Source organism: Vigna radiata, chromosome 10 (genome assembly GCF_000741045.1).
Source record: "Vigna radiata var. radiata cultivar VC1973A chromosome 10, Vradiata_ver6, whole genome shotgun sequence".
Classification (NCBI taxonomy): domain Eukaryota; kingdom Viridiplantae; phylum Streptophyta; class Magnoliopsida; order Fabales; family Fabaceae; genus Vigna; species Vigna radiata.
In genome coordinates, this window is record NC_028360.1 from 7,320,718 (window position 1) to 7,334,159 (window position 13,442).

At 35.6% G+C, this 13,442-nt stretch overlaps 1 protein-coding gene across 1 annotated transcript; it reads right to left on the bottom strand.

Annotated features, from left to right (window-relative positions):
* Positions 1-5,052: 5,052 nt before the first annotated feature.
* On the bottom strand, positions 5,053-6,228 carry LOC106774742 (protein FAR-RED IMPAIRED RESPONSE 1-like). The gene has a single exon (XM_014661781.1). The coding sequence runs from the start codon at positions 6,226-6,228 to the stop codon at positions 5,053-5,055; it is 1,176 nt and encodes a 391-aa protein (XP_014517267.1).
* Positions 6,229-13,442: the final 7,214 nt, after the last annotated feature.

The window sequence follows — 13,442 nt, forward strand, 5'->3', positions numbered from 1 at the left end:
GTTTAAGCACAAGTGCGACCATTCTGTCTGCCTTGTGCTAAAAACCTTTTTCTTCCTCTTTAAAAAATCATAAATTGTTTTAAAGGGTTTAAGCATAAGTGTGACCATTTTGTCTGCCTTGTACTAAAAACCTTTTTCTTCCTCTTGAAAAAATCATAAATTGTTGTAAAGGGTTTAAGCACAAATGCGACCATTCTGTCGGCCTTGTTCTGAAAACCTTTTTCTTCCTTATACAAAAAAAAACCTTCAAACACAAAACATCGTTTTCCAAATAACAATCAATTTTTAAAGAACTACGTAACCCTGATTTCTCAGTCCAACTGATGATATGTAGGAGCAAGATCAATCCTTGTCGGGCACAAAAAAAATAAAAGTTATATTGTTTTCTTTAGAGTTTTATTTTTAGGGATAGTTAAGCATTTTGCAAACCACATCTTTATTCGCGGATTTAATTAAAGGTACTGCCTTCGGGCAGACGTTGTAGGGTGCTAACACATTCCCTGCACGTAACCGACTCGCGAACCCAAAATTTGGTTTTGTAGACCTTGCCTTATCATTTTACAGTTTTTCCGTAGTTTTCCAAAATAAACTATGGTGGCGACTCCAAAAGCTCTTTTCCAAAAACCCGTTTCATTTTTGGATCGTCGTCCCGTCGCGATTTTCTGGTTGCGACATTGCTCTTCTTGCTTCTCTTGGTTTCCAATGCCTTCATTTGATGCATAGACTTCTTCTAATTCCATTAAGCACATGAAATCAAGGATTAGTGAACAAAATATCTCATTAAAACTTGGGGTGCAACCACTTAATAAACTAAAAGAAAACTAGGATTTACAAGGTAAAAAGTTAAGACAGAGTTGACATTATCAAGGAGCCACCAGTGATAACGTAGGGGACCACAACTGAATAACAGTGTGTTTTGACCCAAGTCCAGTGCTTTTAATTGTAATTTGATGTTCTTGAGTGAGGAGTGACTTGAACTTAATGTTTTGGGTCCCCCATGATGGAGGGGGGGACCACCCATGTTGAGATTATTGAGTCAAGTGAAGTTCTATTATCTCTACTGTAAAAATGTGCGTTGTAATCGTTTACGAGGAGGCTGTAAATGATTACGCGAGTCTAAACTAGATTTTGGACAACCTGTTGAACTGAAGGAGCCACTAGTGATAACGTAGTGGACCACAACTGAATAACAGTGTGTTTTGACCCAAGTCTAGTGCTTTTAATTGTAATTTGATGTTCTTGAGTGAGGAGTGACTTGAACTTAATGTTTTGGGTCCCCTATGATTGAGGGGGGGGGGACCACCCATATTGAGATTATTGAGTCAAGTGAAGTTCTGCTATCTTTGCTGTAAAAATGTGCCTTGTAATCGTTTATGAGGAGGTTGTAAATGATTACGTGAGTCTGAACTAGATTTTGGACAACCTGTTGAACTGAATGAGCTACCAGTGATAACATAGGGGACCACAGCTGAATAACAGTGTGTTTTGACCCAAGTCCAGTCCTTTTAAATGTAATTTGATGTTCTTAAGTGAGGAGTGACTTGAACTTAATGTTTTGGGTCCCCTATGATGGAGAGGGGACCACCCATGTTGAGATTATTGAGTCAAGTGAAGTCTTGCTATCTTCGCTGTAAAAATGTGCCTTGTAATCGTTTACGAGGAGGCTGTAAACTATTAGGCGAGTCTAAACTAGACTTTGGACAACATATTGAGCTGAAGGAGCCACCAATGATAACATAGGGGACCACAGCTGAATAGCAGTGTGTTTTGACCTAAGTCCAGTCCTTTTAATTGTAATTTGATGTTCTTGAGTGAGGAGTGGCTTGAACTTAATGTTTTGGGTCCCCCTGATGGAGGGGGGGACCACCCATGTTGAGATTATTGAGTCAAGTGAAGCTCTGCTATCTCTACTGTAAAAATGTGCCTTGTAATCGTTTACAAGGAGGCTGTAAACGATTACACGAGTCTGAACTAGATTTTGGACAACCTGTTGAACTGAAGGAGCCACCAGTGATAACGTACTGGACTACGTCACAATATCATTATTTTTTGACAATTATTGAGTTCCTTAAAATGTAATTGGTTGTTTATATGTGATTATGAAGTGTTTAGCCTTCCATTATATACACCATTATCTTACTACTTAACATTTTGTCAAATACAATACGCGAAACATTCAACCCACATTTAACATGAAACTATGAAATTACCAAACACAATTTAAGTAATAAAAACAGTACAATATTCCAGTAATGCATAGAAGTTCCTAATGAATGCAAATACATGTCAACACCAAATTATAACTACGAGGTGAAATGTTAAAAGGGGGTGGGAGATTGTTGCAGTCGGTTCTCAATGCTACCAACTCGTGATTCTAGGGCATCGAATCTTGTACCAACGTAGGTCTAGAGTTGGTGAATGTATTGTATGACATCATCTAGTGTTGTAGAAGAACTTTGTTGGTCAGTATCCTGGACCAGTCTGCGTTGACGTTGTTGATTGACTGTGTTGTCTTTCAAAACCCAAACTCCATCTTCATTTTGCACATTACCAAAGGAGGCTACAGACTCATATCCTACCCTTTGTTTGTCCATGACTTATGTAATAGGATCACTATTAAGAGGGACATGAAAGGGTTCCAAGAATATGGTTATTAAATGAGGATAAGGCAGTAGTGCATTGTTTGATAAAGCCTTTTTCATCCTATAGTGGATTACATGTCCTCAGTTAATCTGCTTTGAATTGAAAAGGGCCCATAACAGCCTAATATCGTCATGTGAAGCCTGACCGATATTCGTTGCATGAGGAATTAAAATTCTAGTTAGTATGTAATGGAATATTCTTGGTTGAACCTTCAAATTCCCAGCAAGTACTCTGTTATTGATGTCAGCATCTTCCTTACAAACAAGTTGCCTTGCACTCATGTAATTGTACTACTCTTTCCGGTCATCAACAATGCCCCATTCATAACGAACTCCAGTACATGGGAGGAAAGTGAGTTGTTGAAAAAGATTTGGGTTGACTCTGATTTTAACCCCTTTAACTTTGCTTCTAATAACACCCGTGTCCGAAATTGTCAGGTTGGTGTAGAAGACTCTCAATAATTCTGGGTAGAATGGTCTTCTTAAATAGACAAATTGGGTGAGTCCAGCGTCTCGCAAAAGGTCGTAGAAATCAAAATTACGTACCTCAAAAAAATCCTCTTCGAAGTATTTGCTTTCCGATATCTCTCGATTGAAAAATGCATAATAAATTTTTCATATTGTGTAGGCGAAGAGAACAGTTCATTTTGTGGTGGTGGAGGGGATGTTAATGGAGGTGGTGGTGGGGATGGTGTTGGACTACGACAACGTCCAACACGGGGAAGAAGTTGCCCTCTGTTTCTTGCTTGCTCGATTAGCCATGGAAGGACGAAGTGTTTCGAAAGACGAACACGAGTGCACGAAGGGTAGTTGAAGACCTTGAGGAGTGGGCGGTTAAAATTTAAATAGGGGAACGTAGGGAGAAAAACCTCAACTGTTGTTATTTATATGAAGGCAACATATCATGTAATCAATTACATAGTTATGGTAATTAATTACAATTAGTATTTTCAGCCCAATAAGTGTATTTAAAGAAATGTACCCTGTCCAACATTATAAACCACCAATTTTTGAGTAAACCTACGTTATAGGGGTTCTCAACAGTGGTCATGAAAAAAATTCTTCAACAATAAGTTGTTCTTTTAATTTAAGTAACATTTACATAAGAATTGCAATTTAACAAAAACATGAAATTCATAGATAAAAAAACAAGAACATAGTTATATACATCAAACTATGTTATTATCGAAATTGTTATGTACAAATGATAACAAAGACAAAAATCCCGATGGAGCCACTCTGGATTGGTCTAAAACTTGGTAAGATTGGGATGCAAATGGAATGACCTCAGCACTTTGTATAACATCAGGAACTATCGTTTCTTGAATGAACAAAATTTCATTTAGAAAACATATAAAAATGAAGTGAAGTAAATGGAAATACCACAGATTATAATCACTCACAGAGTCTTGTATGAATGATGTTGATGACTTCTTTGCTGAAGATGCTTTTGCTTTTCTCGTTCTTTTCTCCACGATAGACTTTAACATGTTTGTGCGCGGTCGCCCTTTTCGCTTCACTGCTAAAGGGCTACGGATAAATACGTCATCATTTCCCCCTGTAGTGTCAGATGTTGGACCGTTGATCGGATTTTCATATCTTAGTTCACCTCCATCACTAATGATGTTAGTAGTCATGGATGAACTGCAGCCAAATTTATTACCAAGTAAATCAAGATCTTTTTCTAACTTATTTGAAAGAACTTCGGACTTACAAGCGACCTCTGTTATTTCATAGAATTTTTTACACAATAGTTGGTATCTTTGCATGGTCGGTTGAAGCTTTAAAGTAGTGTACGCTGCTCTAATGAGCATGTGTCTTCTACAGATATTTTTACTCCAATGCCGAAGAACGTATTTGGATGCCACATTGTAAACATCTTCCTGACCAAATACCAATAGCGAATGCCGACAAATGGTGCCTCTAAACTCAGATAAGAGGCAAGAACATGTGGTATTGTTAGTGAGTGGATCCAATTCAACTGTAAAAAATTTATCTACACATTTACCCTCGAACATGCGCTCCTCTTTTATTGTGTAAGTATTCAAAAATTGTCCTTTACAGTGTTTTTGATAAAACTATTCATCCTAGACCGAAACTCTTTTTGGACTTCCTCAAACTTTTCATGTGTGTACTCCAACTGAAATTGTCTCTCGATCGGTGACTGGGAGCCACAACCAATCGTGGTGTTCAGGGAGGAGAAATCAGCCTATATTTCTTTTTGTGCCTTCACTGTAAGGGCATTGTTGAATTGAACCACAAACTGTTGAAGTGTAGTGCTTGAATTTATAAATTCATCGAAAAAGGCATTCATTCCCTCACTTCTTTGTGTAATTGACATACCTGCCCAGAAATCAGTCCTTAAGTAACAGGGTACCCATTTTCGTCTTTCCTCATAAAGATTACATAATTAATCATTCCCCTCTAATGCATGCTTCGTTACTAGTTCTTCCCATCCATTCTCAAAGTCCGTTGGTGACCCACAGTCATAGACAAATACATGTATATTTGTTTTGATGGCAACATAATTTTTGAAGCCTTGAAATATTTCGGGCAACTTCTTCATTATGTGCCATAAACACCACCCGTGTCTTGTATTTGGAAAATCCTCTTCAATGGCATTCGCCATTGCCCTGCATTGATCCGTTATAATGCCATCAGGGGCCTTATTTCCCATGCATCTCAACCAAGATTCAAACAACCACACAAATGACGCAGTGTCTTCGAAAGAAAGCAATCCATATCCAAGTAAAATGGAGTGACGATGATGGTTAACTCCTACAAACGACGCAATTGGCATGCCATACTTATTTGTCAAGTAAGTGGTGTCGAATGACACAACATCACCAAATTCTTCACACGCAGCTCTACTTCTTACATCTGCCCAAAACACACTACATATTCTATTTCCTTCGTCCAATGCAATGTCATAGAAGAAGTCATTGTTTAAATCTTTCATTGATGAGAAGTGTCGTAAGAGGGCTTGACCATCATCGTCCTTACATAAAGATCTTCTGTGTTGCACAATGCAGTTTCGTGCATCTCGTTCCACGAATTCCATGTTCTCAAATCCACCTGCATCGCTAACAATGCTAAGGAAACTCTTATTTATTCCAACTCCCGCATCGTCATTGACCTTCAACGTGTGTTTGACTTGCATGCTTAATTTTCTATTCCCAGGAATTAGCTTAGATGTATTCGGGCATAGGTCATGGCTGTGATCTAGCGCGACTATCCTTATAAACCATTTATTGTCCTTCCTTGCAATGGTAATGCCAGCTGGACATTGATTTGTTTGACTTGGAAGTGTTTTCACCTCAGGTTTGATGGAAGATACATATTTTCCTTCCCTTGAACAAACTAATCGCAAGTAGTACACATTGTTGTCCTTATCTTTTTTTGAAGTTCTTGTCCTCACAGCAAATCCACATGTAATGGCGTAATTCGTGTAAAATTTCTTTGCATCTTCCATTGTATCAAAACACATATGAATCCTAGGCTCGTTGTCCAAACAAGTTTCATTAGGGTCAGGAGTATTTGCATTGCACTGAGGTAGGTCATTCACATTAGTTGTGCTTGTAGCCATCACAAACACGACAACAAAGTCTGATCAAAGTCAAAAGGATAACAAATTTTTTACAACATTCCAAAAATGTGAACTCCACTAAAATTTATATTTTTTAAAATGAAAACAACAAAATACTTTAACAAAAATGACAAATATCATTAAAGAAGAAACAATAAAATGAAGTGTCTTCTTAAATGAAACAAACACATTCATACCTACAAAGTGCCTTAAATGAAGGTTTAATGGTCCTCACCAACCTCCTGCGAAGGACTTAGCGTCTCCTCCTTAAATGAACTTAAAGACGTCTTCACCAAACTTCAGACCTGGGCAATAAACACTGAGCCTTCAATGAAGATAGGTGGTTGAACGATGTTATGGGAGAAAGAGGCAGCATGTTTTGGAGGGAAGAAGCGTTTGTTGCAAGGAGTACAAGAAAAGTTCACTTACACTAGGAAAAATTGATTTGATTTGATTTCATTAAGGATCCTTGCATTAAATTTTGTCATAAAAAAGTTTTTCTCTCTCCTTCCCCACATTTAATGCAATGTCATTCAAGCAAGTTAAGAGACTTTCTCTTTCACCATTTTGTGTAAGAAAGCAAGTGGCTTGTTAATCAAGTTATGTATACTCATTAATTCCAACATCAAATGGGAAAAAGTCATAATATTATATTTTATTAATAAACATTGTTCGTTACTTAAATTTATGGGTGCAAAGGTCTTTATATATGTGACTCATACCCATAGTTATTCCATCAACAAAATGTTTTTGTGAGATATCTTCTGCAGACATTTCAATCTTTTCTTTGAAAATATTAGCATTGTATTCTTCTAGTGTCGTTAACCTGGATTTGAAATTGTTGTAGGTTATCAAACGAATTATCATGGGTGTATGGGAAGATCTTGTTTATGATGATGACGTCCTAGAATCATTTCTTAGAAAATGTGATGCTTCTTCCTCGCTTATACCTGGTCCTGCCGGTAATGTTCAAGCGGCCATCCTCAATAGGAAAAATACTGAACAACAAAAATCTACTCAAGAATTTGCTAATGATGTTTCTGAGGAAACATATGAAAGAGATTTCAACTCCAATGCATAGAAGTTGGCTGAAATGTTTATTGAACATCATGGTACATTATTTGTTCAAATAATACAATTCAAATGTCAAATGGAACAATATCATCGGTTTTTCAGATGATTTTGACAATTGCAGGTCTCGTTACTGAGGGTAAAATGGAGAACGTCAATCCCCTTAAAGAGGTCAAATCATATCAGGTCCTTCCATATGTTGCTTGCTTAGTAAAAGAATGCAAACCCAATAGTTTGGGTGACATGCAGTTGACTATAAAGGTATTATTTTTCACAATGTACAATAATTGTTGTTTTTTTGAATTAATCATTCATTCAATGTGAGCAGGACCCAACCGCTATCATGAAGGCTTCATTGCACAAGAAAGTTCTTCAAGATCCTCAATTTGGAGATATTATTCGAGTTGGCTTCGTCATGTTACTGAATCTTGTAAACCAAGCATTCAGTACTTAATTTAACATTTTAGTACTAATTATCTTTCTTGTGGTTTGTTATAAAAATTTCATATTTAAGTAGTAATTAACTTTGGTTGTGTTCAATTAGGTACAATCCTTCAGTGCATTTGGGAACAACTACTACCTGAATATCGTTCACCACAACGTAGTGAAGGCTTTTGCACTTGAAATTTGTCCTCCATCAATTGACCTGGTCAAAAAAACGCCAAAACCTGTTATTCGACTTTCAATGTGGGCAAAAAACAATGTCAATGTGGACGCCATCCTCTGCAAATTTGTTCCACCGTCTGAACAACAATCATCATCATCCAAAGAACCAGACCATAATTAGTTAATATCAGTTATTGTTTCGTATATCTTTTGTAATGGAGGTGAAAATATAACTTCAATGCATAACTCTAATATTTTCTCATTATCAGTAAAACTATTTATGGGATGATTGTATTTTTATTAAAGTATAGTCGGAGATGTTGTTATTTTGCACTTCTTTAACTTTTTAAGATGTCATGTAATGATGTAACTGTAATCATTGTATTCAGCTTAATGAAATCATTCAGAGTTATTTTGTCAAACAAAAAGCAGTGACATGCATACATGTAGTAGAGAACACAAGTTGTGCCTATTCAATACAAAATGACTAAGTAAAAAATTAGAAAAAACAATAAGAGAGAATCCTAATGTAAAGGGAGTTGATATTAGAGATAAAATTAGTAGGAAATGGAACATAGCAATATCTAAGAATATGGCTTACAGGGCAAAAGCTTATGCATCAGACGAAGTGGAAGGGTCCTTTAGTATACAATATAATAAAATTTATGATTATGCTCATGAGCTATTAGCAAGAAACCCAGGGTCCACAATCAAGGTTAAAGTTGAGAAAAATGAATGAAAACCAATATTCAAGAGGTTTTACGCATGCCTAAAGGCATGCAAAGATAGCTTTGTCTCATGCAGTCTAATCATTGGCCTTGATGGAGCCTTTTTGAAAGCTAGACATCGTGGTGAGTTGTTAACTGTTGTTGCTCGAGATGCAAATGATCAAATGTTGCCACTCGTATATGCTATCGTAGAGGTTGTGAACAAGGAGACTTGGACGTGATTTATGGAGCTACTCATTGAAGACCTTGGTGGACGTGACGTGTGTTCTTCACTTACATTGATATCAGATCAACAAGAGGTAAATTGCATTATATTCATTGTCTTTTATCTTATACAAATGACTTTAAATCAATATCAGCTAACTTATTGCTCACTCATTCACAGGGTCTGTTACTAGTTGTACAAGATGTACTTCTTGGAGTTCACACAGATTTTCGGCACTTGATAGCTATTCCTCCAAGGTTTGCCACTCTCAGTTTAGATATCTTTTACTTTCTGGTTATTTTATATACTCATTGTATGACATACATCTTCATTGAAAGTTTTGGTCCAGATCAAGGTTCACAAGCACAACACAATGTGATACCTTGGTAAATAACATGTGAGAAACCTTTAATAGTGTTTTGGTTCAAACGAGGACAAAACCAATAATTACAATTTTGGAGGAAATCAGACTTTACATGATGAAGAGATGGGTCACTAATAGGTTAAGGGTAATGTCATTTAAGTCATCAATTTGTCCAAAAATATTCAGTAAACTATAAAAGGAGACACTACTAACAAAGAATTGGATTCCCAGGTATCCAAGAAGTATGAGATATGTATTTCTTTCTTTATTTGTAGCACTAATGGTTTGAATAACTAATATTGGCTTATGTTCACAACTAGTCTGCACAAAGGTTATTTGAAGTCAAACATGTGTCCCAAAGTAGGGACAAATTTGTGATGGATATAGATCAATATTCATGCTCCTACAGGAAATGGAGCATCAATGGAATACCTTGTGTTCATGCATTGACAACAATGAGGTTTCTCAACATGGATGCAGAGGAATACATACCTGTATGCTTTCAAAAGTCAACGTATGAAGAAATTTACTCCTCTATTATATATCCTATTAATGGAAACAGCCTTTGGGAGGTAACCTAATATCCAGATGTCATGCATCCATAAAAAAGAAAGTTGTTTGGTCGTCCTAAGAAGAAAATGAGGTTAGAGCAATGGGAGTTGAAGAAAAATAGAACCAGAATGTCAAAAGGGGGATTACTAAAGAGATGTACCATGTGTAGGGAAGTGGGTCATAATAGAACACGTTGTCCCAAGAGAAACAAACTGCAGCCACAGGGAGAAGAACCCAGTTCATTGCTTGAGGGTCAACCACAGGGAGAAGAACCACTTCAGAGTTGAAGAATGTTTTATGCTTTATGAAAGGAAATGTAATAGATCAAAGTTTGATGTAATACATTACAACACTATTTTATAAACAATGTTTTATGTTTCAGTATCCTATATATTGGTATTTGTATGAACAATAGATGACTAAATTTTGGTATTAATATACAATATCTTATTACGTCAATGATGTGCCATTAACTGATCTTGTACTACTTATGTCCACCATAGAGTTATGTTTTTTTAAGTATAATGTTAAATGTTGACAACAATGTGAAATAACTTATTGTTATTATGGGACATCAATGGCAAATTGTATGTAGATTTTATGCACATTTTAGGGAAATTATTGCGAGATCTTACATATCAAGTGAATTTCATTTGTTTTATGTTTTAGGAGATGGGAACTGCTGACATAAAATTGATACCAAAACAGACACACCAATTGTACTCATTGTTTGCAAATCTTCATTTCATTAAACATTTGAAAGTAATACATCTTTATTACACAAAACAAAAATACATTACAACTAGTACATTAAAGAAAACTACATTAAACTGACCTACATTACACCTATACATAGACACATACATTATCATGCCCTTCCCATCAACATTGCAACTATAATGATGTTCATTACACATAGAACAGTAACAACCCCAACCCAAAATTTCATCTACCTTTAAAGACCCATCACAAATCACTTTCATTTTCTTCACTCTTCAACAACCTCTCATCCATTGTTTCCAACACCGCACAACTAACACTTTCATCAATTCCCCAATCTAAAGTAGTTGCATCCATCATTTTCACTTTCAACCTAATACCTAGGGCAACCCCATAATTTTTTTGTCTCGATTCTTACTGGTTTTCGCAATCCTCAACACAAACTTCTTTCCACAATGACAAATCAGCAAAGCGTCCTTCCTGTTCCAGCCTCTATCTCCAGGAGAGCTCATAGATCGGAATTGTTTTCGACATTCATTGCAAGTGGAAGATGAACACAAATGACCCATAGACATTGTTGCATCTTCTACTTTCGCACTTCCCTCTTTCGAAACTTCAAGTGCTTTCTAATCTTCAAGAACAACAAACCCTAATTAAGCAAATATCGTCTCCACTAAGGACTTCGCGCAAGGTTGCAACACACTCTCCTCTCAGATTCTTAATCCCATATTTAATTGCATTGAACCCTAAATCCCATTTCAGAAATCCCTATTATTAAAATCTAACATTTTTCCAAATTCCACGTATAAAGGTCTTAACATTCCATGTTTAAAAAACTTGCCACTTCAACCTCCTACTCATAAAAAACTTAACCACGTTAAGCCAATTTAATGGCAGAGGCTCAATTAACTCAAATTAGCATATTTTTAGGACTAAATTGGGGATTCTAATAAAGCGGGGATCAAACTGGAAAAAACCCACAAAAATAGGGACAACTAAAGGGGTTTAGCCTTTTTTTTTTTTGTAATTTCTAAACTTAGGTTGGACTTTTTATTTCAATGTTTAGCATTGTCTTAAAAAAATCAAAATTTTAAATAGTTTTTTATTGTTATGAATCATTTTAAAGCATTTTGTATTATTTTACCAATGATTGAGCAAATTTGTCCATTAGGTTATAGGATAATGTGATTGGATGCATTGAATATGTGAATGACAGAAGGAATACATGTAGTGGGTAGAAAGGACAGGAGGGAGAAAATTTGAAAAAATTGAGAAAAAAAGATGAAATAGTTTAGAAATAATGGAGATAAGCCTCTAAGTATAGTTATAAACATTTCATTTGGTGAAGATGAAGATATGATAAAGTCCATATAAGTAAACCATATGTATTTTGTTATATGTTTAAGAAGTTCATCGTAATAAGTAAAAATAGGAAAAGGGAAAATGAGGAAAAACTAAAAAGAATAAGAAAATGTAGCAGTTAATAACTAGGTAGCAATAGATGACCAGAATTAGAAAAACAGAGTAATTGGGAGAATTAAATAATTCAATCCACATATGAAGGATTATGTGTGGGCAGGATCTAATATATAGTTATTGTGTTATGGAGAGAATAAGAGATTTTAATTCAATATCAAGATGTACTGGAGGACCATTGGTTAAAGTTGCTCACTACTATGGATATTATAGGACATTTATGAAAGGATATGTCTCTCTAGCACCATCTTTTATGAAAATTTTAAAGAAGGACAACTTTCATTGGGGTCCTACTGCATTAAGGAAGAATGAAAAATTGAACATGTGGTATTTTAGACTCTTCCTAGTGATTAGGCACATAGGACATGCAAAAGTAAAAATTCATATATTTTTCATTCTTCTCAGTTGAAACTTTTCAAGGGAGATCATCCTTTTCCCTATGCTTCCTTGCCTATTCTTCAAGAGAGCTTCTCCCTACACTTTCACCACCTCCTCCCCATTTTCTTTGAGGGACAGAAGTACCCTCGAGTAAAAAGAAATTACCTTTTACCATAATTTTTTTACCTTTTCAAAATCATAATCTCTCTTCTTTTTTGTTCTTCTTCCTCTACGCCACACCCCTCACTCCTCTCCTCTCTTTGCATTTTGTTCTTTCATAATTCTCAATTCCTTCTCTATATTTCTTCTTTTCATTTTGCCTGCCATAGTCTTTTCTTCTTTGTTTTTGTTTGTTGGCTTTCAAGTTTTCAGTCCACTTTGTTGGTTCGATTTCCCTTTCTTGGTTTGACTTTGCAGTTTCGTGGCTCATGGGTACACACCATATTGATAATTATCTTTATACTCATTGATTTCATGATATAATATGAATGTATGATCGTGATATATGATGATTTTGTTGATTGGTATCTCGCAGCGGAATGTTTAAAAGCGTGAAAACAATCAATAACCAAAGAGTATAAGGATAGAGAAAATCACACAAAAGATTTTTATCTTGGTTCGAGTCAACAAATTTTATGTTGAGTCGTTAATCACTATAAAGAGTGATTAACCTTTTCACTATAATTCAGTTTCATATTACAATAAGAATAATGCAAAGATTAGGAACAGAAAACACCTTCCTTCGACACACGATGGAAAGAAACTAGCTTAATCAACTTGAAGAAAACCTCTTGGACCTTAGACACACTAAACACAAGCTTCTTCTTTTCGCAAGACATGATTGAACTCACAATTAAACTTAGAGAACTTCCTCAGAACTGATCTGTGCTCTCAAATAGTTTAGTTTTCCTCTTAAAGGGTCAAGAATAATGTATATATAGGCCAAGGGTCAGGAAATAGAAAGTCAGATCCCAACTACCAATGATAATTGATTATCATAAGTAATAATCGATTATTGTCGAACTTTAGACAGTATTAAACTTGCAGTGATAATCGATTATCTCCTGTGATAATCGATTATTTTCGTAATGAATCACTAATTTATGAAACTTCT

What these genes read in the sequence shown, in the direction of transcription:
- LOC106774742 (XM_014661781.1), bottom strand. Translation starts at nt 6,228, where the DNA reads ATGGCTACAAGCACAACTAATGTGAATGACCTACCTCAGTGCAATGCA.